Source organism: Carica papaya, chromosome 5 (assembly GCF_054855325.1).
Source record: "Carica papaya isolate Zhongbai chromosome 5, ASM5485532v1, whole genome shotgun sequence".
NCBI classification, from domain to species: Eukaryota; Viridiplantae; Streptophyta; class Magnoliopsida; order Brassicales; family Caricaceae; genus Carica; species Carica papaya.
The window spans coordinates 15,341,037-15,365,794 of record NC_142313.1 but is presented as its reverse complement, the minus strand read 5'-3'; the positions used below and the strand labels follow the sequence as shown (position 1 = coordinate 15,365,794).

General features: G+C 38.8%; 1 protein-coding gene across 7 annotated transcripts in view; it reads left to right on the top strand.

Annotated features, from left to right (window-relative positions):
• The window catches only part of LOC110807864 (Spc97 / Spc98 family of spindle pole body (SBP) component), a 28,399-nt gene extending 23,974 nt beyond the window's left edge, over positions 1-4,425 (top strand). For 6 of the 7 annotated variants that reach the window (XM_088219375.1, XM_088219372.1, XM_088219379.1 and 3 more), the window contains 8 exons: positions 32-106; positions 193-318; positions 832-957; positions 1,037-1,144; positions 2,350-2,412; positions 2,561-2,635; positions 3,732-3,913; positions 3,999-4,425. In XM_088219375.1, the coding sequence (XP_088075501.1) occupies positions 32-106; positions 193-318; positions 832-957; positions 1,037-1,144; positions 2,350-2,412; positions 2,561-2,635; positions 3,732-3,913; positions 3,999-4,125 (882 nt within the window). In that variant the 3' untranslated portion in view covers positions 4,126-4,425. The remainder of the gene's footprint in view (positions 1-31; positions 107-192; positions 319-831; positions 958-1,036; positions 1,145-2,349; positions 2,413-2,560; positions 2,636-3,731; positions 3,914-3,998) is intronic. The other variant, XM_088219373.1, reaches the window with a different exon arrangement.
• Positions 4,426-24,758: the final 20,333 nt, after the last annotated feature.

The window sequence follows — 24,758 nt, the reverse complement described above, 5'->3', positions numbered from 1 at the left end:
CATCTCTGGGGGTATACTTTAAAAAATGTAGTCCTTGCTAGACCTTGCATTACGGACCACAGCAGCTGCCGCAGATCCTTGTCATGAGGACTTGACATGTTATGTTGTAAGCAAACGAATATCGATTTGGCTGTTTGAAGGTGCTAATTGTTAATTTACATTTGCGTTAGATTTTGTTACTTTTGGTCTCAGGAAAGATCTTCTTTGCTTAGTAGTCTTGGCAAGCTCATAGTAGAAATTAGGACTGCTTCTGATAATGATGATCTAGAAGAGCCAGTGGGCATTACTGGTCTTCAGACTTTTACATTAAGCTACAAGGTTCTCTCTCTCTCTCTTAAAGATTATCTTTTTTCGGTAGTTACTGATGTTGTGATATTTATACGGGATTGGTCTTTTCATAAGCTGGGAATATGCATCAAAACAACTATTAATATTTATTTCCATTAGCTAATCTCTAATTTCTTGGTCAAGGTAAAACAGATTGAAAATTGAAGGCCTTCTCTGTATTTGTTAGTAATTTTCTCTTTGAGGGCTGTTCTTTTTACACTGTAGAGGGATTGGCCTCCAATTTTGTATTGAAACTTCAGTTTACTTTCTCTTTGTTATTTCTTGTATGTAGCTTATCCTTCTGTAGGTTGTAGTTCCACTTGTCCACAAGTTTCTTTTTCTACAAAAAGTGGTTCTCCTTAAGAACCAGGCTCATCTTTTGCTAATCTAATTGTGATGCAACTTTTAATTCCATTGCATTAGCTTGATGATACCACATCTGTTGCCACTTGCCATCTATCAGTTAGCCTGTTCTGACTCATAACATTTGGTTAATATTTTCAGGTTAAATGGCCATTGTCTATTGTCATATCAAAAGAGGCCTTAACAAAATACCAGTTGCTTTTCCGCTTTCTTTTCCATTGCAAACATGTGGAGCGCCAACTTTGTGGGGCTTGGCAAGTGCATCAAGTAGGGATGAACCTTTCATGTAGTCTGCTTTTGTCTATCTTGTTTGGGTATCTAATTAAACTACAATATATTTCTGTAGGGAGTCCGTGCCATGAATTCACGTGGAACAGCAATCTCTAGATCATCTCTCCTCTGTCGAAGCATGCTTAAATTTATTAACAGTCTTCTGCATTATTTAACATTCGAGGCAGGTTTTACCTTTTCATTTATGGCATATTTCCTCTTCGCGATTCATCAAGGCATGCATACATGGTTGTTGTTTTCTTCTTATTTCAGTGGCCCTAATGGGGATTTTATATGGCTTGAACCTTTGAGCTTAAGGAACATCACTGTAGGCACTACCATTGATCCCAGGGGGTCAGTGGTTTGTCACTGTTTTACATTTTGTCAACTTTTTGCCCTTCTTTAAGATCTGTTTTGATGCTATATTATTTCGTTTCAGTTTGCTAGTCTATAAGATCATTTATGCCCCGTGCATTTCTAGTCAAAATGACATTATGTCATTACATTTGGCTGTTCGACCCTAAAAAATTGGTAAACTGAAAAGACATGATATACATGTCCCTGCATTACCTGCAAATCTATCCAGAAAATGTTTTTTTTTGGAGGTAGATTCATTTAGCTTACAACAGATTATCTTGCAAATTTGTTTGGAGGTCAAAGAAAAGGAAATGGTTGGGGGGATGAGTGGTTAGTGTTGAGAATTGGAAAAGAAAATGACAAATTATGCCCCTAAATTAATCATCATGTTACAATTAGGTTCCTAAAACTTTTATGTTCTTTTTACAATTTAGTCTTTAAATAATTTTTTAAAAAAATGCCTAATCTTTTTATAGAACTGTGAGAATTTGGACGTTAGTTCATTTTATTTTAATACAGTTTATTTCCGATAGAGTTCAAAAGTTATAACACCAAATTATTAGCTTTAATAAAGTTACAAAGAAAAATTAATTGTATTATTTATGCCATGTAGACGATAATAACATTAGAGAAGATGATATGCTTGCAATAACCATTTTGAATTTTTTTTCAAATTTTAGTCATAGATAGAATAGTTATTTTCAGTTATTTTTATATCATTCAAGTAAGATAAGAAAAAATTTGCTATTTCTATAAAAATTTCATCATAAAAAATCATATTTTGAAACAATATTGTAAATTCAAGGATTAAATTGGAATGAAAAAAATTTCGAGATTGAATTGTAACATATTGTAAAGCTTATGGACTAAATTGATAATTCTCAGAAGAAAAACTGGAGCAATATGATGCAGTATTTGACTCCAAGTTGAAATCACATTTTGTTTATCTCCCTAAATTTTGATTTCTGAAGAAACTTGTGAAATGAAATGGCTTGCCACCTTTTTCAACATATTTGCAATGCTTGTCTTCAGGTTCTTGAACCTAATTGGCACATGGTACACAGTAGAATTCAGAATGCTAGGAGCATAGACGAGGTATGAATTTCATCATCTGACTGATCTCTTCAAAATTTTTTTGAATGAAAGCTGGCTTGCACAGTTCTCAGACATATGAAAGAATGCATAAGAATGCACATCTATGCAACGTGTTTGTATCTTATTTGGGGAGCTAATTCTTTATCAGGTGATCCAACATCATGAATTTTTCCTTAACAAGTGTCTGCGCGAGTGCTTGCTTCTTTTGCCTGAACTGCTCAAGGTTTGTTCTGCTTGTCTTTTTCATACTTTCCCAGATTATTCTGACACTAGGCAGTCATGGATGCATTGTGCTATTTCTATGGTAAGGAGGAACATAAACAAGATTTTGGCCCAGGACATCTTTTCATTTATGAAAAAGTTGATAATTGATGGAAAAGAAAGAAAGAACAGTGCAAACCATATCCTCCAGTTCAAGGACATCAGGATGCATATTGGCCTCTGGGACATGGTGAAAACCACATAATCAAGGAGCATATCCAGCTGCCTTAGATATATGGCATTTAGAAAACATTCCCTAAGGATAATATAATTATTATATTGGTAAATTTTTCTATGTGAAAATCCTTATTTTAAAAGAAGTCAAGTACATTTCATATGAGTTGTTTATGCAAGCTTACCTCATCATTTGTCCTGCATTTTGATGCATAGCTCTAGAATTTTTAGGAAATAAAGATTTAATAGCAAATGAACAATGGATGCAGTATAGGTAGAGGACTTTGCTGATTGCTTAAGAATAAAAAGCACTGGAGAGTTCATTCTATAAAGAGGAAGAGATTAGATGGTCCCGACAAATCTGGAAGTAAGAGTAATAAGTTTTAGAAAACTGTCAGTTGAGGTTTCTAAGGACCTAAATTGTTTCTATTTGGTATCTCAACCTGATCTTGTGTGTTTTCTCTTTATTTATGTTAATTACAACCAAAATATGTTTTCTTTTTCTCTTTTTTTGTTCTCCCTGAAAAAAGTTAGACCAGTATATATAGATAGCCGAAACTTGGAATATATTGAGGTAAGGGACCATTCTGATCTTATTTCTTTTTGAGGATGAGTCTCGACTCAAATTATTGCAAGCCCTACAACCATTCTTCTCCATACTGTGCTCTTAGCCAGATATTATTCAGTCTATTTGCGGTAATGATATTGAGTCAATGGGATAACTTTCCTCTTAGTCCGTTATGATGACTCTAGTCAGAAGTATGAAGTTCAACTCAAATTTCTGTGAGAAATGCAGTGTTTTGTTGATGCCAATTGTTTTCAGAACTCTAGTTCTGTTTTATATGGTTGTTCTGTATTTAACAAGAGTGATTTCTCCATTGCAGAAGGTGGAGAAGCTGAAATCATTGTGTCTCCATTATGCTGCAGCAACACAGTGGTTGATAACTTCTATCAGCATTACCAAACCAGAGGAATCATCTGATTCTAAAGAAAGATCTAAGAAAGAGAAAACATCTCAAGTGTACAAACTAGTGACTAAAGACAGTGCAGTTACTGATTCTATCTTGTAAGTTGAATAATGACAGGTAGTTTGACTCTTTAGTCTGTCCATTTCTCTTCCTCATCTCTGTTCTTTGCGCCTTATACTGCAGCAATTTCGAGAAGGAGTTCAATATTGAGTTGCAGAGTCTTGGACCTATATTGAGCAATAGTGCCCAGGCTGAACCGTATTTGACTCATCTTGCACAATGTATTCTTGGCGTTGCAAATGACCAATAAGTGCGTATATGCATGTATCTCCTTGTGACCATTAGATGATTTGGGTTATGAAATGTAAGTTTTGTTGTGCGTGTTTCTTCCTCTGTTTCCTTCATGTGGGTTTTCTGGACTTGAAATCTTTGTCAGCAGGAAGCAAAGTAAAAGAGTTGTCTGTTTCCAGACCATGTCCTGCTGGTGTGACATGTTCAGGCTTGAAAGAAGGGTTGAGCTTCCTTTATGTTGTGATGACACCAAAGACGTATCGTGTAGATATGGTCAAATTGCGTGGCTGAAGTGTATAAAAAAAAGAATATCACTTTATGCTGCGTGTATATTTTTTTCCAAGATAAATTATGTTGGCATGAAAGGTAACATGTAGAGCTTTAAATAAATTACAAGGAAAGTTAAACAAGTAAATAACAAAACAAAGTTAAAAAGTAAAAAAATTTAGTCTGTTTGTAATGTTGGGACTAAAGGAGATTGAATTTGGCTGTTTGGTCTGCGCTAGACATCTTCTTTTAAAAGGATGAGAAATCCATTAGAAAAAATAATAACCTAAATTTGAGAAAGGAAACTAAAATATAAAAAAAGAACAAAATCCTTTATGTTATATTACGTATTAAACTGGTTTCCAAATTTTTAATTGTACTCTATTTTACATTCTACGAAGTTGGTATGCTAAATAACAAAAGTGGTTGATTTTGACTCACCCCTCTATCACAATGTCGTCACTGTCCTGTACTCAAATAACATATTAAGCTTTTTCACCATCTTCAAATAACGTATAACTGTTCATTTAATCTGATGTTAATTCCTCTTATATATGTCTTTCTTTTTTTTTACAAAAATAATCATAAAATACCCAAGAGATATTACAACCTTTTTTTATAAACCCTAAACTTTACAAAATAATCACTCTCTTGAACAATAGGTTTACAGAAGAACAAGAGATGATTCTCCTTGTGACCTTTTTCTTCTTTTTTCCGGCTGAGATTTGAGCTAGTTTGAACATTTGATGACAAGTTCCGAATTGAGTTCATTAGGTTTATTTATTTATCTTAATTTTTTTTTTCATTCTTGATTTGTTTGTGCGATTCTCAATTAATTCTCTTGTGAGTAAAGACAAGAATAACAAAATATTAAATGAGAATAATTCTCAGCATATTATACAATTTGATAGTAGAACATTTTATTTATAAACTTGTTCAATCAATGAATAAAAGACACGTGTACAATACAAACAGTAATTGCAGCTCATGTTACAGGATAAATTCTATTATAATCTATTTCTGTAAAATATTCCCAAATTATTGTAGTATTCATGGATGGCAATTCTTATCTTTAATGTCAGCAGCATCTAGCACAAGGTATATTCTTAACACCCATTCTCAAACTTGAAAGTGTTATTGGTCTCTCAATCACTCCAAGTTTGCTTCTCATTTCGAAGAATTTTATCCTGACAGGGTTTTTGTCAAATTATCTGCGAATTGATCTTTAGAAGGGATATATCTTACTTCAAGTCTCTTATCTAGAATTTTGTTTCTAATGAAATGAACATAAACTTCTATATATTTTGTTCTAGCATTAAATACAGGGTTACTAGCCAATTGACTTGCACTTAAGTTATCATACCATGTAATTGGCACTTCTTCTAGAGAAATATGCAACTTTTTGAGCAATGATTCTAGCCAAGTTATCTCACAGGATACATGTGCAAGAGCTTTGTATTTTGACTTTGTACTTGATCTAGCAACAACATGCTGCTTCTTTAAGCTCCATGAGACTAAATTTGAGCCAAAGTATATACAGTAGTTTGCTGTTGTTCTTCTATCATCTTTGTTGCATGCCCAATCATCATTTGAAAAATTGGTAAGAGTGTAGCTCTTGTAAGACTGAATGTGAAGGCCCATCTCTTTGCTACATTCTAAATAACATAATACTTTTTTTTACAGCATTCAAATGTTTGGTTGTAGGCTGCTGTAAGAACTGATTAAGCTTATTAGTGACAAAGGCAAAATTAGGATGAGTGTGAGTGATGTATTGTAAAGCACCAATTATCCTTCTGTACCAAGTTGGCTCTCTGAGAGGTTCACCTTCCTGAGCTGAAAGAGAAGTGTAGTATGTTGTTGGTATAGGACAAGGTTTTGAATTGTCATGCTGGTCTTCTTGAGCAACTCCTTAATGTACCTTGTCTGTGTCAAATAAATTCAATCTTTATCTCTCATTACTTCAATGCCCAGAAAAAAATGCAATGTCCCCAAGTCCTTCAAAGCAAATAGTTTATCTAACTCCTGTATAAGCCTCTTCAATTAACCATAATCATTTCCTGTAACTATTATATTGTCGACATAAATAAGTACAAACATTGTTCGGTTTTTCTCTCTAAAAATGAACGAGGAAGAGTCGCATTTTGAGTTTTTAAAACCCTAGCTTATCAATGTGATTCCTAAACTTCTCAAACTAGGCTCTTGAAGCCTATTTCAAACTATAAAAGGCTTTGTTCAGCTTGCGCATAATTTTGAATTTATCTCCTTCCTCAAAGCCTTTAGGTTATTGCACATAGGCTGATTCCTGAAGATCACCATTTAGAAATGCATTATTGATGTCTAGTTGCCTAACTTCCCCAACCTTCAGTGACAACTATGGTTAAAATTATTCTAACAATTGAAGCCTTCATAATAGGACTGAAGGTCTCTCCATAATCAACCCTTGCATTTTGATGGAAACCCTTCGCCACCAATCTTGCTTTACACATTTGAAAGCTGCCATCCATATTTATTTTGATTTTAAATACCCGTTTGTTACCTAGTATGTTCATTGATGGTTGTAGAGGTACTATAGACCATGTATTGTTTTTCTTAAATACTTCAAACTCTTCATTCATGGTCTTCTTCCATTCTACTAATTTCAGTGCTTCATCACCAGAGATTGGTTCTGCTAATGCTGGTTTGGAATTGATAAGAAAAGATTGAAATTCTAGAGGATGCATTTTGAGCTTGAAGATCTCAGCCTTTGATATAGTTATCATACCATGTTTGCTGCTGTTATTTTGTACCTTAAATTCAACAACTTACTGTTCATTTTCCACTAGTATTGGAGGTTCCAGCTTTGATTCATAAGAAGTATCTTGGTTACTTGAATCAGTCATACTTTGTTCAAGTATAGAGAAGGTGTTTGTGTTCGATGTAGTACTTGAGAACCAATTTAGCATAACTATCATTGTTTGGTTCTCTAGTAATCTAGTATTCAGAAAATTATCACAAAAGAGAAATTCTTGTTCATTGAACAGTACATGTCTTGAAACATATATTTTTTCAGTTGAGCTTAGACACTCGAATCCTTGTGCGAGTTACTATATCCCAAGAAAATGCATTTTGTAGAGTGAAATTGAAATTTTTGGTTTTGATAGGGTCTTAAGTAATGGTAACATGCACAACTGAAAGTTCTAAGAGATAGATAGTTGGGTTTCTTATGAAATAATTTCTCTAGAGGACAGACATTATTTAAAACAGAAGTTGATAATATGTTAATAAAAAATATTGTTGTATGAAAAGCTTTAGGCCAATATTTCTGACGAACTTTTGATTGAGCAAGAAGAGTTAGGTCTGTTTCTTCAATATGTCTGTGCTTTCTCTCTTCCCTCCCATTTTGAGGTGAGGTATAGGGACATGAATATTGTATTTCAATTCCTTAACATTGTAAATAGTTTGCAAGATCTAGGTATTCTTCCCCCATGTTTGATTGAACACACTTAACTCTTTTGTCTAATTGATTTTTAACCAAGATTTTGAAGTTAATAAAGGTTTACACAACATCATATTTTTATTTTGATGGAAACAACCATGTAAATCTACAAAAATCATCCAAGAACAAGATGCAGTATTTGTGTCCTGATGTTGAGTAGATTGGAGATGGTCCCCATAAATCGGTGTGAATAAATTCTAGAGGCTAACTAGTTTGTGAAAGTGAAGAAACGAAAGGCAGTAAATGGGACTTACCAAGTTGACAGGCATCATATAAGCTATGCTTTTCATTAACAACAGTACTTTGTTATAAAACATAGGAACTTTAGATAGAATTTTGAAAGATAGATGTCCTAAGTGTATGTGCTAAATTTCAATATTCTTTTCATTCTTTGATTCATTTGATAAACTAGAGACAAGAGCTTGGTAGGAGCAGGGCTTTACTTTGAGTTGCGGGTTTGGATTGATCTGATACAAACCATCCTTATGTTTACCTTGCAGTAGAACTTTGCCCAAGCTTTGGTCCTTCACAATACAACCTAGAGAGTTAAAAATCACATCAATATTGTTATGAGTAGTAAGTTTAGATACACTCATTAAATTCTTTTTCTACTTGAGGAACATGTAGAGTATCTCTAAGCAATAAATCTCTACCACTTTAAGTAGGCATTTTAATTAGTCCTATAAGGTAAATATTTAACATCTCACCATTTGCAACAGTTAGAACCTCTTTACCATTGTATTCCTGTTTGTTTTGTAGATTGCCAACATTATTTGTTATATGACTATTTGCACAACTATCTACCTATCATTCGTAGTCAGTTATATTTTTCAGTTAAGATAAGAAAGATTGAGTGCTGACCTCTGTTGCCAGTTCAAAGAGATTTCCCATGTAGGTTCTATTAAACTTGTAGTAATAAATAGCTACTGTGTGCCTAAGTTTTCGACGGACTTGACAAAGGATTCTGTTGCTACCTCATAAATTTGTTATCTCTGCCTCTAGGGTTTTTCCACCTCTGTTGTTTCTTATTCTTCCTCCAGAATAAGATTGATTTGATTTCTATTGCTAGAGCTTGAGTTCTTTACATAGTTAGCCACAGGTTGGCTGAGATTAATTGTAGCAATGTCAGCATTAAGCTACTTCAATCTTCTCTCATAGTTGAGTAGTTGGACAGAAATTCTACCCAACTGATGTTTTTATACTTGGTAATTTAATAGACTAATGGATGGTAGTCTTATGAGTCTAGTCCAACAAGTACTTGAGTAACTAAATCTTCAAGAGAAACATGATGACCTGTAAGAGTGAGATTATCAGCTAGATTTTTCTTGACCTTCAGGTACTCTTCCATTTTTAGATTTTCCTTATGTGTTTTTGCAAATATTCTTTTGTAAAATACTATGTGTGACCTTGTTTTTATTCTAAATAGATCATTAATGGCTTCTCACAGTTGCTTGGATGATTCGTATCCCATGAGTTCTGAAGCCACAATTGGTTCTATAGTGTTGTAGATCCATCCCAAGAGAGTTTGATCTTGAGCAAACCATTCTTCATACTCAGGGTTCATTTTAACCCTTACTTCCTCAGTTCCTTCTACTATTTATTGAGTGAAGTTGGGTGGAGTTTCTTTTACACTAGTGAAAAATCCTTCAAACTTATTGCCTCTTATTACTCGCAACACCATATTCTTTCACAAAAGAAAATTTTCGTGGTTCAACTTAATAGTGCTACAAGTTCCCATAAGATTCCCTGAAACATTAATCGTCTTCATTAATGTATTTATCGCATCAACATTCTTTCATTCATTGGTTTTGTTTATTGAGATAGTTGAGGTTGATTCAATTCTTGCTATAATCAAGAGCTGTGATACCAAGACAAGAATAACAAAATGTTGAATGAGAATAATTCTCAGTAAACTATACAAGTTGAGAATAAAATATTTTATTTATAAACTTGTTCACTCAATGAATAAAGGACAGATGTATAATACAAATAGTAATTATAGCTCATGCTACATAACAAACTTTGTTATAACAGATTTTTGCAAAATATTCCCAAATCATCGTAATGCTCATGCCTAGCAATTCTTATCTCTAATGTTAGCAACATCTTGTGTAGCACAAGATATATTCTCAACAAGTAATTCAGAATTTTTATATTCTATTTCTAGAAATTACTTCCGTTGTCCTTGTTTTTCTAATTTGAATGAAAAAGGAATAATGAGTGAAAATCTAAAAAAATTAACTGTAAATTTTGAAATTCACACGATTCCTCTCAAATTTAAATATGTATTTGTGTATTTATTTTCATTTCTCCGCTTAATTCATGTGTTATTTTATGTGACTATATTAATTAATAGATTGTAACTTTCAAAACAAATTTATAAATTAATTCATAATCTTATCAAAAAGCAAATCATCTTATCAAATGCTTGGAATATAAACTTGATCCCTGATAGGATCCCCTGAAGATCTCAACGGATCCTTATCCCCAACCCAAGATATGGGAACTGAGGATATCATGCAAGCTAAAGACTCGGTCCTCCATGAACGTGAACAGCTTCTCCGAGATTTCCTCCAACAACTACAACTACGGGAAGCAACGGGAACCAGCTTTAGCTACCACGATCTATTCCACTGCAACTACCCACCACGATCTGCTCCACTACTCTATCCATTAGCAATATTTACAATTGCATGTAATTTCCTTTTTATCCAGTACGTAGAAGTAGGAAATTTCAGTTAAACTCTTATTTATTTAAAGAAACCACCATGAATGAAAAAACATATCAAAATTTATTCTAAAATTCTAGATGTGTTTCTCACCTCAAACAGAAATAACCAAGCCAAGAGTGTACACTATGATTGGGACCTATTATTGGTATCAGAGTCGGGACATCATGGCATCCAACAAAGAGAGGATCGAAAATCTAGAGGTTGGGCTCGGGGGACTTTATGGTGGCCTTAGCAGCATGGAAATCGGCTTGGCTGACAAGATGAGGGCCATGGAGGCAAATATCCAACAATTAACCGAGACGTTTGCCTCTCATCGCGACACTTCCAGTAGCAATTAATTGAACCGACCGAGCCCGCCGCTGGTGGCCAGAGAGGAAGACCTTGAACGGGAGGATTGGAGGCCACCCGTAATTTCGAAGGTAACTAAACTTGATTTTCCTATTTTTACAAGTGGAGATCCCACTGAATGGTTGAATAGAGCCGACCAATTTTTTGAATTCCAAGTAACCGCCCCATAGCATTGAGTCACCTTAGCATCTTTCCATCTGGAGGGAGAAGCCAACTGCTGGTGGCAGTGGTTGAGTAAGGCATACAGAGAGGAGGGTCGGCTCTTCAGTTGGATTGGGTTTAAAGAAGAGCTCTGGGCTCGTTTTGGGCCTCTGAATTATGAAAACGCGGATGAAGCCCTCATCGATATCAGGCAAACGGGCCCACTGTGAGAATATCAAAGAGAGTTTGAAAGGCTAGGAAATCGGGTTCGCAGATGGACACACAAGGCGCTGATCAGGGCCTTCATCAAGGGGCTCAAGCTTGAATTAGTGGAGGGAATCCGTATGTTTCGGCCTAGAACCTTTAAGGATGCCATCGAGTTGGCCTGAATGAGAGAATAGTAGGTGGACCGCCAGCGTCGGGCAAACTGATTAAATTGGATCTAGACCGGGTCGAGCCAGGGTCTATAGATTATCTCCTTCACACAAACCCTAGTGATCCAGAACTCATCCAACCGCCTCCTTGAGAAGAAAGAAGAAGTTAAAATAAAGGAACCCAAGATATACTTGCACGCACTGACATGCTGGTCTCCCTCGCGCACTATGCGCATTCCGGCCTCCATTCATAAGCAGATCTTGATAGCCCTCGTTGACAGTGGGTTGACCCACAATTTTATTAACGAACGGATGGCCAACAAGCACTAGCTCCTGGTGACGCCTACTCGACCCTTCTCTGTCAAGGTAGCAAGTGGTCACCCCATGAAGTGCCAAGGCAGATTTGAAAATGTGTCGGTCTTGATTCAAGGTATCCCTTTTACTCTCACATTTTACTATTTACTGTTGATCAGGCTTGAATTGGTCTTAGGCATCCAATGGTTGGAAGAACTGGGCACGGTGGAGTGGGATTGGAAGGCCATGATGATGGCATTCCAATGGCAAAATTAACCACAGAAGCTTCATGAGCTAAGCACCCCGACCATCCAGTCTGGTTCATAGGAGGATCTCAGTCGCTCTCTGGCCAACCTGCACTCCCCGTATGCGATTTGCTGCGTCCCTCAAACAAGCACCGATCGAGAACCCTAATGCCCAAAAATGCAGTAACTAATGAAAGCATTCCAGTATATATTCCAAGAACCTGACCACTCATCGCCATCTAGGGAGATTGATCACCAAAATTCCCTTAAAGACAACACCGAATCCGTGAATGTCCGACCCTACCGGTATGCCTATTTTTAAAAAACTAAAATTGAGAAAAGGTGAATGATATGCTAAGTTCAGGGCTTATTCATCCAAGTACCAGCCTGTTTTCCTCACCAATTTTCCTAGTCAGCAAAAAAGATAGTACATGGCATTTTTGTACCGATTATCGGACACTTAATGCAGTGACAGTGAAGGACATGTTTCCCATACCCACGGTGGAAGACATTTTGGATCAATTATACGGAGCAGCTTACTTCACCAAACTAGACCTCACAGCCGGCTGCCACCAGATCCGAATACACTCAGATGACATTCACAAGACTGCTTTTTGGACCCACAACGGCCACTATGAATATCTAGTAATGCCCTTTTGTAACGATCCCCAGAAATCTAAAAGGAAATATATAATAGAAAATAGAAAGTATCTAATATCTACTCGCAATCTTCTTACGGATCAGGCTCTAAAACCAGGTTCTCTTGATCTGAAATGGTTAAATGAAGGATAAATTACAGTAACCCAGTAAGGATATCACACTATATCACCGGCACAGAAGTAAAGGTTGATATAAAATCAAAACAAACTAATGGAGCACTAAATTTAGCAAATTCATTTATCAATCATAAAATCGTTTACCGTTCACTAATCATTGTGGAATTTATAAAAACAACCTATAGAGACAATAATACCATACAGATCATAACTTCATGAACAATCAGTAACATAGAACATATTATAAATTCATATTCATTAATAATAAACCAAATCATAATTATTTTTCATTTCACCAGCTTACTAGTATCCATAGGGGTTCATAGGGGTGTCCCCGCTACACGTGAACCATTTTCCTTAACAATCTCAATTACAGGGTCGTTCTCATACCCCGTCCGGTATGAGCGCCAACACATTAAACCTCAATATCCCGTCTGGTATTAGGATGAAGCGAGCTGTCCCCATATCCCGTCCGGTATGAGAGCCAAATTACCAAGTCTCCATACCCAATCCGGTATTAGACAATATTCATGGTAGGGTTCCCTATGAACCCGATCCGTCCATAATCTCCCAGGATATCTAGTGAGACTGTCATTCTATCTGTTTATTTAATCACACCATTTTCCTGTTTTCCCATAATTTTCATTACCAATCAAACATAATCATATAAATAAATAAACATGCATCCGGTAATATAATCATGTCTCAAATCCCAAAATAAAACAATAGTCAGGTAAGTCAGTAATACATGCATTTAAATCATAAAATGATAAACCAGATACCATCATATTTTTAGACTGTAAAATAAATCAACAGAAATCAACAGAGAACAATGTCCGGTTCAGGCTCTATTAGTAATCCGTAATTAATTATGCACATTTATTTAATTCGTACAAAATACCATTTTATTATTTATTCAAAATTCAATTCTATGATAGGAAATAGGGTGATGGGTTCTTACTTGATTTGACACCGAAAAACTAAATGATATACTACGCCTACGGGCGGTCCCTAGGTTCCCTGAATTTTTCTCTGGAAACTGAAACGCGCTTATAGTATCTACAAATGTCCTAAATAAACCCAAAATCAGTCCTAAGGCCTACTCGGCCAATTTCTGAAATCTGGCCACGGCGACTCCGCCGTGCTCTGATGATGGCACCGCTGCTCGCGTCGGCGGTCCACCTCGGGTCGGCCGTTTTCGACTGAATTTGGTCAATTTTATATCGATTCCTACGAGCACACATGTTAAAGGGCCTCAGTGGGCGGAAAAAATATGAAAAATCGAAACTCACCAGCGGTGGGGCTCTCCGGTGCGATGGCTTCTCCGGCTCATGTTGCGGTTGGGTTTTTTGCTTCAGTCAACCTGTAGAAAAGAAAATGGTGATCACAACAATGGAAAAATTACACAAAACGAAAATCGAGAAGGGCCTTATCGGAGGCAGTTTGTGAAATTTTTCGCCGCGGCGCTGTCGAGCTTCGTCAGTGTTTTTTTGCCAATTGGCTGATTCTTTCACTCCGATTTGGCCATGGGTGGGTTTAAAATTGAATTTCATGCAAAAGGAATAAGTTTTACCTCTTTTGGCGGTTGGAAAGGGTTCCGGTGCGGCGGCGGGTGGCAGTCAGCTCCCGGGCGACTAGGTTGTCTTCTCCGACGAGGGGTTCTAGAGGTTAGGGTTAGGGTTTGGGTGCGGATGGGGTTATTTATACCCATCCGCTTTTGATCTGGGCCCTCCATCGCTTTTAATCTGGGCTTTCCATCGCTTTTGATCTGAACTGTCCGATCGCGATTAAATAGGGAGTGAATTTGAGCCGTTCATTGTGATCCAATCTGGGCTGTTTGTGCGTGATTCACTCTGGGCCGTCCGTGCGCGCGGGAACGGAGCTCAGTCATTCGATCGCGCGCACGCGGATCACCCACGTGGCTCACCCCGCGTGGCGTCCTCCGTCAGCACCTCTGCCACTTGGTGCGTCCTGGTTGGTTGGGGCTGCTGACCGGGCGTCTGACGTAGCGCAATTTTTTTTTAAATTGCGTTTTGACTCCCAATTTTTAATTTTTCTTTCAAAAATACTCACAGAACCCAAATTTTCACTCATTTTTCCCAAAAATATTTTCAATTTAATCCTTTATCAATTTACTCAATTTTTTTATTAAATTAAAATAAAACAAAATATAATATAATAAAATAAATAATCAAAAAGTTATATTTATTAATAAAAAATAATAAAAATTTTTTCTTTTAGGTGGGTGTTACAACTCTCCCCCCTTTAAAAGAAATTTGGTCTCTCAAATTTGTCTCTCACTCTCAATCGAACAACTGAGGATACTGGGCTCTAAAGTTTAATTCTAACTCTCATGTAGCCTCCCTCGGTGTGTGGTTTTACCGTATGACCTTTACAAAGGAAATTTTTTGGTTGCAGAGTAATCTGCTCTTTCGATCCACGATGCCGACTGGTATTTCCTCGTAGGATAGATCCTCCTAGAGTGGAAGAGGCTCGTGGGCCAAGACATGAGAGGGGTCCGGATTGTACTTGCGTAGCATGGACACATAAAACATATTGTGGACTTTGAAAGTTTTGGAGGCAGTGCTAGTCTGTAGGCGGCAATACCAATCATTTCTAAGACTTCAAATGGTCCAATAAATCGGGGGTTCAGTTTCTCTATCATATCGAACCTACGATTTCCTTGAAAGGAGTGACCTTAAGGAACACCCGATTGCCTTCTTCAAATTCTAAATCTCTCCTCCAGGTGTCTACATAACTCATTTGCTTGCTCTGAGCCATCTGAATGTTCTTCATTATCTTAACTATTTTGGATGTAGTCTCCTCTACCAGATCTGGGCCGAACAGTTTTCTATCGCCCATTTCTTCCTAACAAATCAGCGATCTGCATGGGCGCCCATATAACGCCTCATACGGAGCCATGCCAATACTCACTTAGTAGTTGTTGTTGTAGGCAAACTCTATCAGGGGTAGATGGTCATTCCGATGGCCCCCAAAGACATCGATACAAGCTCGGAGCATATCTTCAAATGTACGAATTGTCCTTTCTGACTGTCCATCGGTCTTAGAGTGGAATGCAGTACTGAGGGACAGGTTCGTTCCCATTGCTTGCTGAAAACTATTCCAAAACCGAGAAGTGAACCTGCAGTCCCTGTCGTACACCACTGTCACTGGCACTCCATGCAATCTGACTATTTTTCGGATATACATTCTTACTAACTTATCCAAGGGATTGGTTATCCTGATGGCCAAGAAGTGGGAAGACTTGGTAAGTCGGTCAACAATTACCCAGATGGCATTATACCCTGAGCGTGCCTTAGGTAATCCTCTCACGAAATCCATGGTGATATGTTTTCATTTCTATTCTGGGATCGATAATGACTGAAGTAGCCCACCTGAGTGTTGATACTCTGTCTTGACCTGTTGACATACCAAACACTTAGAAACAAAGTCAGCTATATCTCTTTTCATCCCGTTCCACTAAAATCAGGGTCGCATACTTTGGTATATTTTAGTGCTTCCAGGATGCATGTCAAACTTTGAGCTATGGGGCTCCGTCATGATATTTTTCTTTAACTCACTGTCACCTGAAACACACATCCTGTCCTGGAATCTGAGCAACCCATCGGTGGAGACTCGGAATTCTGAGCTAACTCCCTGTTCTACATCTTTCTTGAGGGCTACTAGGGCAGAATCGGCGGACTGAGATTCCCTTATTCTCTGGATTAACTCAAGCTGAACGGTCAGATGACCCAAACATGTGACTCTCCTCAAGTCCTGAAGCCGAACCTGTTGTGTGGCCCCAATATGCCTGCATTCTAAAACCATCAAATGAGCTAATGTACCTGCCTTTTTTCTACTGAGTCCATCGGCCACCACGTTGCCCTAACTCGAATGATACAAGATGTCACAATCATAGTTCTTAAGAAGTTTTATCTACATTCTCTTATGCATGTTGAGATCATTTTGAGTGAATATATGTTTCAAACTCTTGTGATTGTTATAGATCTGAGAGGTCTTTCTATATAAATAATGGCGCAAAGTCTTTAAGGCGTGTATGATTGCGGCAAGCTCTAAGTCATACGTGGGATAGTTTTTCTCATGACTCTTCAACTATCTGGACCCATAGGCTATGACATTCCCATGTTGCATTAAAACACAACTTAGGCCTAGATAGGAGGTATCACTGTAAACTGTATATCCCCCCGATTCACTCGGTAAGACCAGCACAAGTGCAATAGTTAGTCATTTCTTTAGTTCTGTAAAACTTCCTTCACAGTCCTCATTCCACTCAAACTTGACATTCTTCTTTGTGAGTCGGGTCAGGAGAGCAGCTAGACTAGAAAACCCTTCTACAAACTTGTGGTAATAGCCCGTCATTCCCATAAAATTACAGATCTCCTTAACTGATGTCAATTTCTCTCAGCCGAGTATTGCTTCAACATTTTCAGGGTTTACTGATACTCCATCCTTTGATATGATGTATCCCAGGAAGGTGGTCTACTCAAGCCAAAATTTACACTTTCTCAACTTTGCATACAGCTTCTTTCCTCTCAGAACCTATAAAACCTGAGCTAGATGGTGAGCATGTTCCTCTATGCTTTTTGAATAAATCAGGATGTCATCAATGAACACGATAACAAGTTGATTCAAGAATTGTCTGAAGACCCTGTTCATCAGATCCGTGAAGATGGTTGGGGCATTAGTTAGCTTAAATGACATGATAAGGAACTCATAGTGTACGTCCCTGGTTCAAAAGGCTATCTTGGGGATGTCTTCTGTCCTGATTTTCACCTGATGGTAACTTGAATGCAGGTCTATTTTGGAGAAGACCTACACACCCTGTAACTGATCGAAGAGGTCATCAGTCCTGGAAAAGGGATACGTGTTCTTTATTGTGACTCTGTTCAACCCTCTGTAATCAATACATAACTTCAACGTTCCATCTTCCTTTCTGGCAAAAGTGACTTCGGCACCCCAAAGGGACACATTATGTCTGATAAAACTACTGTCCTGTAATTCAGTGATTTATTTCCTTAGTTCCTCCATCTCAACGCGGCTCATGCTGTAAGGAGCAACCGAAATAGGCTGGGTGCCTAGTTGTAGGTCTATAGTGAATTCGACTTCCCTGTCCATTAGTAGTCTGGGTAGTTCATCCGAAAATACATCTGAAAAGTCTCGGATTACCAGAATCTCTTGAATACAATTCTGTTTCTTGGGTTTGCCTAGTTAGAAAAAACAGTAGGGTTAGAGTACTCGACGAATAAGAAAATTTGCCATAAAAGAATAAGTACCAAATGATTTTATTAATTTGTAAATGTCTCCTTATTATGAGGATTGAATACAACATTCTTGCTAAAACAATCTACGGTGGTGTGATACGCTGCTGATAAATTCATTCTTAAAATTACGTCAAAATTCTCCGTGTCTAATTCTATTAGGTCCACACTCAATTTTTTATTTGCTATCTCTACGACACAAGCCTTGTAGACAAATTCTTCGAATAATGTCATACTCCCAGCAATAGACACAAACAACATAGAATCAAGTTTATCAGGTAATACATTAAATTTTGATGCAAAAACAAGTGGAAAAAATGAATGTGATGCACCAGTGTCAATAAAACCATGAGCAAGATAGTTACAGATAGTGTACATATCCTGTACCACGTCCGGGTTGGCTTCAGCATCCTACTGGGTGAGATTGTAAGCCCTGCCCTAAATAGGAGGTCTGCCCTGATTCTGGTTCCTTGGGCACTCTCGTGCATAATGTTGGACACTACCACATATGTGACAGGTATTGTTGAGGTGGTAGTAGGATCGGTCCCCATGATCCCTGCCGCAATACTGACAGATCTTACCACGTCCTGCCATTAGAGCTTGAGGGGGAGCCTGGATCACCGACCTAGGACTCTTGTTCTGTTGAACAGGCGCAGTAGATGCTGGTCTGGGGGGTGGAGCTGAGGGTCTGAGGTTCCTTATTGCCTGAGAGAGGGTGCGGAAGCTCCTCTCCACTAGCTGTGCCTTGGCCAGAACGGACGAATAAGTTCTAAGCTCCAGCACAAATAAATGTTGTCTGATCTCTGGGTGGAGGCCCCACTTGAACCTCTTAGTCTTCCTGCCTTCATCCAACAACGTCTTAGGGGAGTATCGACCCAACTCCAGAAACTTACGAGCATATTCTGACATAATCATGTTCCCCTGGACCAATTGGACAAACTCCATCTTCTTCAGATGTCGGAGATGCTCTAGGAGGTACTCTGCATGAAAGGCTGCTAGGAGCTGTTCCCAAGTAACTGGAACAGACAGGGTGGTCTGTTTGAGTTTCCACCAGCGGTCTGCTTCTCCCACTAGCATGTAGGTAGCAAGGGTAACCTTCTGCTCAGGAATTACCCCTAGGGTCTTGAAGGCATTTTCTGTCTCTACTAACTAGTACTCAACATCTTCAAAAGAGGATCTCTTTGCAAAAGTAAATGAGTTTAGTCTTTTGTACCTCTCTATGTAGACTGGGTCAATCGTGGGAGGAACTGGGTCTCGTGGAAGAGGGACTGGGCCAGGCTGAGGATAGACTGGGCCAGGTTGAGGATAGACTGGGGGGCCCTGTAGTGGTACTTGCTGATACGGTGGGGGCACCAGATTATACTATGGTGGTGCTGGGTGGTACTGTGGCTGGGGCACCGGATCATACTGTGGTGGTGTCGGGTGGTACTATGGAGGAGCAGGGTCATGCCGGGTGGTACTATGGAGGAGCAGGGTTGTATCGGGGTGGCTCGGGATCCTCTCGCTGCAGTGGTGGCTCAACCTGTGGCAGCGGGGGAGGGTTAGATAGCTCCCTCCTCTCTTCTCGGCCTTGCTGGGTAGCAATGAATCTCTCCAGCATCTAAAATATCCGGTCAACATCTTCCCTAAGTGAACCATCCCGGGCTGCTCGGTTTAGTGAGGGTCTTCCTCTCTTCATCTCTCTGTACCTGCATTTCACAAGGAAGGGTTGAGTGATAATTCATTGGTTTGGTGTTTCTCTAAGCATCATTGTGTAAGGAACGAGTCCGAGGAACGCGGTTCTGATACCAACTGTAACGACCCCGAAAATCCAAAAAGAAATATATAATAATTTAAGTGCAGAAGCGAAACAAAACATTAAGGTTTATATCCCTTACATAATAATTTAAAAGTACTGAACAATATTACAGAATGAATTCTCTGAAAGAAACACGAGAAATAAGAAAAATAATAGAAAATAGAAAGTATCTAGCATCTACTCGCAATCTTCTTGCGGATCAGGCTCTGGAACTAGGTCCTCTTGATCTGAAATGGTTAAATAAAAGATGAGATACACTAGCCCGGTAAGGATATCACTCTATATCATCGGCACAGAAGCAAAGGTTGATATAAAATCAAAACAACTAATGGAGCACTAAATTTAGCAAATTCATTTATCAATCATAAAATCATTTACCGTTCACTTACCATTGTGGAATTTATGAAAACAACCTATAGAGACAATAATACCATACAGATCATAACTTCATGAATAATCAGCAACATAGAATACATAATAAATTCATATCCATTAACAATAAACTAAATCATAATTGTTTCTCATTTCACGAGTCTACTAGTATCCATGGGGGTTCATAGGGGTGTCCCCGCTACACATGAACCCTTTCCCTTAACAATCTCAATTACAGGGCCGTTCCCATACCTCGTCTGGTATGAGTGTCAAATTACCAAGTCTCCATACCTTATCCGGTATAAAACAACGTTCACGGTAGGGTTTTCTATGAACCCGGTCCGTCCACCATCTTGCAGGATATGTAGTGAGACTGTCATTCTATCTGTTTATTTGATCACACCCCTTTTCTGTTTTTCCTTAGTCTCCATTACCAATCAAGCATAATCACATAAATAAATAAATATGCATTTGGTAATTCAATCATGTCTCAAATCCCAAAATCAAACAGTGGTAAGGTAAGGCAGTAATAAATGCATTTAAACCATAAAATAGATAAAACAGATACCATCATGCTTTTAGACTGTAAAATAAATCAACATAAATCAACAGAGAACAATGTCTGGTTCGAGCTCCATTAGCAATTCGTAATTAATTATGCACATCTATTTACTTTGTACAAAATACCGTATTATTATTTATTCAAACTTTAATTCTATGATAGGAAATAGGATGAAGGGTCCTTGATTTAACACTGAAAAGCTAAATGGTTTATTGCGCCTACGAGCAGTCCCTAGGTTCCCTGAATTTTTCTCCGAGAACTGAAATGTGCTTATAGTACCTACAAATGTCTTAAATAAACACAAAATCAGTCCCAAAGCCTACTCGGCCAATTTCGAAAATCCGGCACGGCAGCTCCGCCGTGCTCCGGCGATGGCGCTGCCGCCCGCGGCGGCGATCCACCTTGAATCGACTATTTTTAGCCGAATTCGGTCAATTTTACATTGATTCCTACGAGCACACACACTAAAGGGCCTCGGTGGGTCCAAAAAATATGAAAAATTGAAACGCACCGGCAGCGGAGCTCTCCAATACAGCGGCTCCTCCGTCTCACATTACGGTTGGGTGTTTTGCTTCAGTCAACCTGTAGAGAAGAAACTTGTGATCACAACGGTGAAAAAATTACACGAAACAGGAATCGATAAGGGTATCATCAGAGGTGGTTTGTGAAATTCCCCGCTGCGGCGCTGTTGGGCTTTGTCAGTTTTTTTCAACCAATTGGCCGGTTCTTTTACTCTAATTTAATAATGGGTGGGTTTAAAATTGAATTTCGTGTAAAAGAGAAATTTTTTATCTTTTTTGGCGGTCGGAAAGGGTTCCAGTGCAGCGGCGGGTGGCGGCGACCGGCACCCCGGCGGCTAGGTTGTCTTATCCTGCGAGGGGTTCTGGCGGCTAGGGTTAGGGTTTGGGTGCAGATGGGGTTATTTATACCCATCTATTTTTAATCTGGGCCGTCTGTCGCTTTTAATATAGACCGTCCGATCGCGATTGATCTAAACTGTCCATTGCTTTTGATATAAACAGTCCGATCGGAATTAAATAGGGAGTGAATCTGGGTCGTTCATCGCGATCCAATCTGGGCCATCTGTGCGCGCAGGAACAAACCTCAGCCATTCGATCGTGCGCACGTGGATCACCCACATGGCTCCCCCCGTGTGGCCTCGCGCATCGGCACCTCTGTCACTTGGTGCGTCCTGGTTGGTCGGAGCTGCTGACCGGACGTCTAACGTGACGCAATTTTCTAAATTGTATTTTGACCTTCGATTTTCGATTTTTCTTTTAAAAAATACCTGCAGAACCCAAATTTTCACCCATTTTTTTCAAAATTATTTTCAATTTAATCCTTTATCAATTTACTCAATTTTTCTATTAAATTAAAATAAAACAAAATATAATATAATAAAATAAATTAAATAATAAAAAAATTATATTTATTAATAAAAAATAATAATAATAGAAAGTTTTAGGTCGGTGTTACACCTTTGGTCTATGCAATGCTCCTTCTACATTTCAAGTTGTTATGAATACTATTTTTAGACCATCTATGCGCAAGTTTGTATTAGTATTTTTCGATGACATACTGGTCTACAGCCCCAATTGGAACTCACATCTTGAGCATTTTAAACAAGTATTCGAGATTTTGTAGGAACATGGGTTCTTTGTTAAGCAGAAGAAATATCTTCAGGCATCAAGAGAATATTTGGGACACATCATTACACTGGCAGGAGTTAAGGTCAACCAAAGAAAAATCAAGGCCATGATAGATTGGCCAAGACCCACAATCATCACTGAACTCTGTGGGTTCATTGGGTTTATCGGATATTACCGCAAGTTTGTAGAAAACTATGGAATTGTGGCCAAACCCCTGAGTAAACTTCTAAAAAAAGGTATGTTCAAATGGGACTCTGCAGCAGAAGAAGCATTCACCAGATTAAAACATGTCATGACATCTACACCAACCTTGGCACTCCCAAAATTTTTTGAACCATTCACCGTAGAAGCTAATGCATATGGAGAAGGGATTGGGGCCGTTTTGACTCAACAAGGGAAGCTGATTGCCTATATGAGCCGAGCCTTGGGGGTGTCCAAATAGTCTTGGTCTATTTATGCTAAGGAAATGTTGGCTATTGTGGTGGCTGTACAGACTTGGCGACCTTACCTTCTGGGACAAAAATTTTTTATTACCACTGATCAGCTCAGTCTGACCCATTTAGTGGACTAGAGAATCACTACACCGGAGCAATAAAAATGGGTATCCAAATTATTTAGCTATGACCATGAGATCACTTATAAGCCAAACAAAGAGAATAATGCTGCAGACGCCCTATCCCAACAAAGTAACAGCCCTGCCCTAGAAGCCTTCTCCATCTGTCAAGCAGATATATGGGAATAGATCAGAAAAGAAGCGAACCATCCTTATATCAAAAAGCTGGACTAGTTAGCCAAGGACCAACTGAATGGGCCATATCATTCCAGAAATGGGTTACTCTTTTACAAAAACTGACTGGTACTTCCTCCGAATTCAAGAATAATCCTACAGTTGCTCCGAGCCTACCATGACTCCCAGCTGGGTGGACATTCAAGAGTTCTCCGCACTTATAAGCGGCTCGCCCAACAGTTTTACTGGCCCTCTATGAAGAAAGTAGTACAAGCATACGTAGCCACCTGTGAAGTCTGTCAACGAGCCAAATTCGAGACCTTATCTCTAGCAAAACTCCTTCAGCCTCTCTCTATTCCTTGTATGGTATGGGATGATATCACTATGGACTTTATTGAAGGTCTCTCCATATGTAAAGGATAAAACACTATACTGGTAGTAGTTGACCGTCTTAGCAAGACAACACATTTCTTGGGGCTCATCCACCCATATACAACCAAAACGTGGCTAAGAAGTTCGTAGATGGAGTCATAAAGATACATGGCATGCCACGTTCTATTGTAAGTGACTGAGATCCTATTTTTATTAGTAACTTTTGGAATGAATTTTTCAAGCTCTCAGGTACATAACTAAAGATGAGCTCTTTATATCACCCGCAAACTGACGGCCAATCCGAAGTAGTTAATCGTTGTGTCGAGCAGTATCTCCGATGTCTAGCCCACCAAAGGCCCAACAAGTGGCACTCTCTGCTCTCGTAGGCGGAGTACTAGTATAACACCACCTACCACTCCTCCATCGGTATGACACCATTCTAGGCTCTATACGGGCGACCGCCCCCTGCCATCCCTCACTACACCACTAAGACTACCTCCATCCATGAGGTTGATCAGCAGCTCACAACTTGTAATGAAATCTTAGCATAATTAAAGGCCAACCTACACGCTACCAACCAATGCATGCAACAAACCGCCAATTCTGGACGTCGCCATATGGAACTCCAAGAAGGAGATTAGGTCTTCCTGCGACTCCATCTCTATCGCTAGCACACACTCTTTCGATGCGCCTTACAGAAATTAGCCTGCAAGTATTTCGGGCTTTATCAAGCGGAAAAGAAAATCAGCCCAGTAGCCTACAAGCTCAAACTCCTGGAAGGCTCCCGTATTCATCATGTTTTCCACATTTCACTCATCAAGAAGCAAGTTGGCGATTCCCTCTTGCCTACTCAAGACCTTCCCACCACCGCCGAAGATGGCGCTGTTATTCTCCAACCAGCAGCAATCCTCGATCACTGTTGGGAAAAAAAAGGGTCACGGTTCATTGAAGAGAGCTTGGTAAAGTGGCAACACATGATCTCCGAGGATGCCACATGGGAGAACTCACAAACCTTATAAGAGAGATTTCTTGACTTGAACCCTGAGGACAAGGTTCTTTTAAAAGATGGAGGTGACGATAGGATCCCCTGAAGATCTCAACGGATCCCTATCCCCAACCTAAGATATGTGAACAAAGGATATCATGCCAAGCAGAAGACTCGGTCCTCCATGAATGTGACCAGCTTCTCCGAGATTTCCTCTAACAACTACAACTACGGGAAGCAACGGGAACCAGCTTCA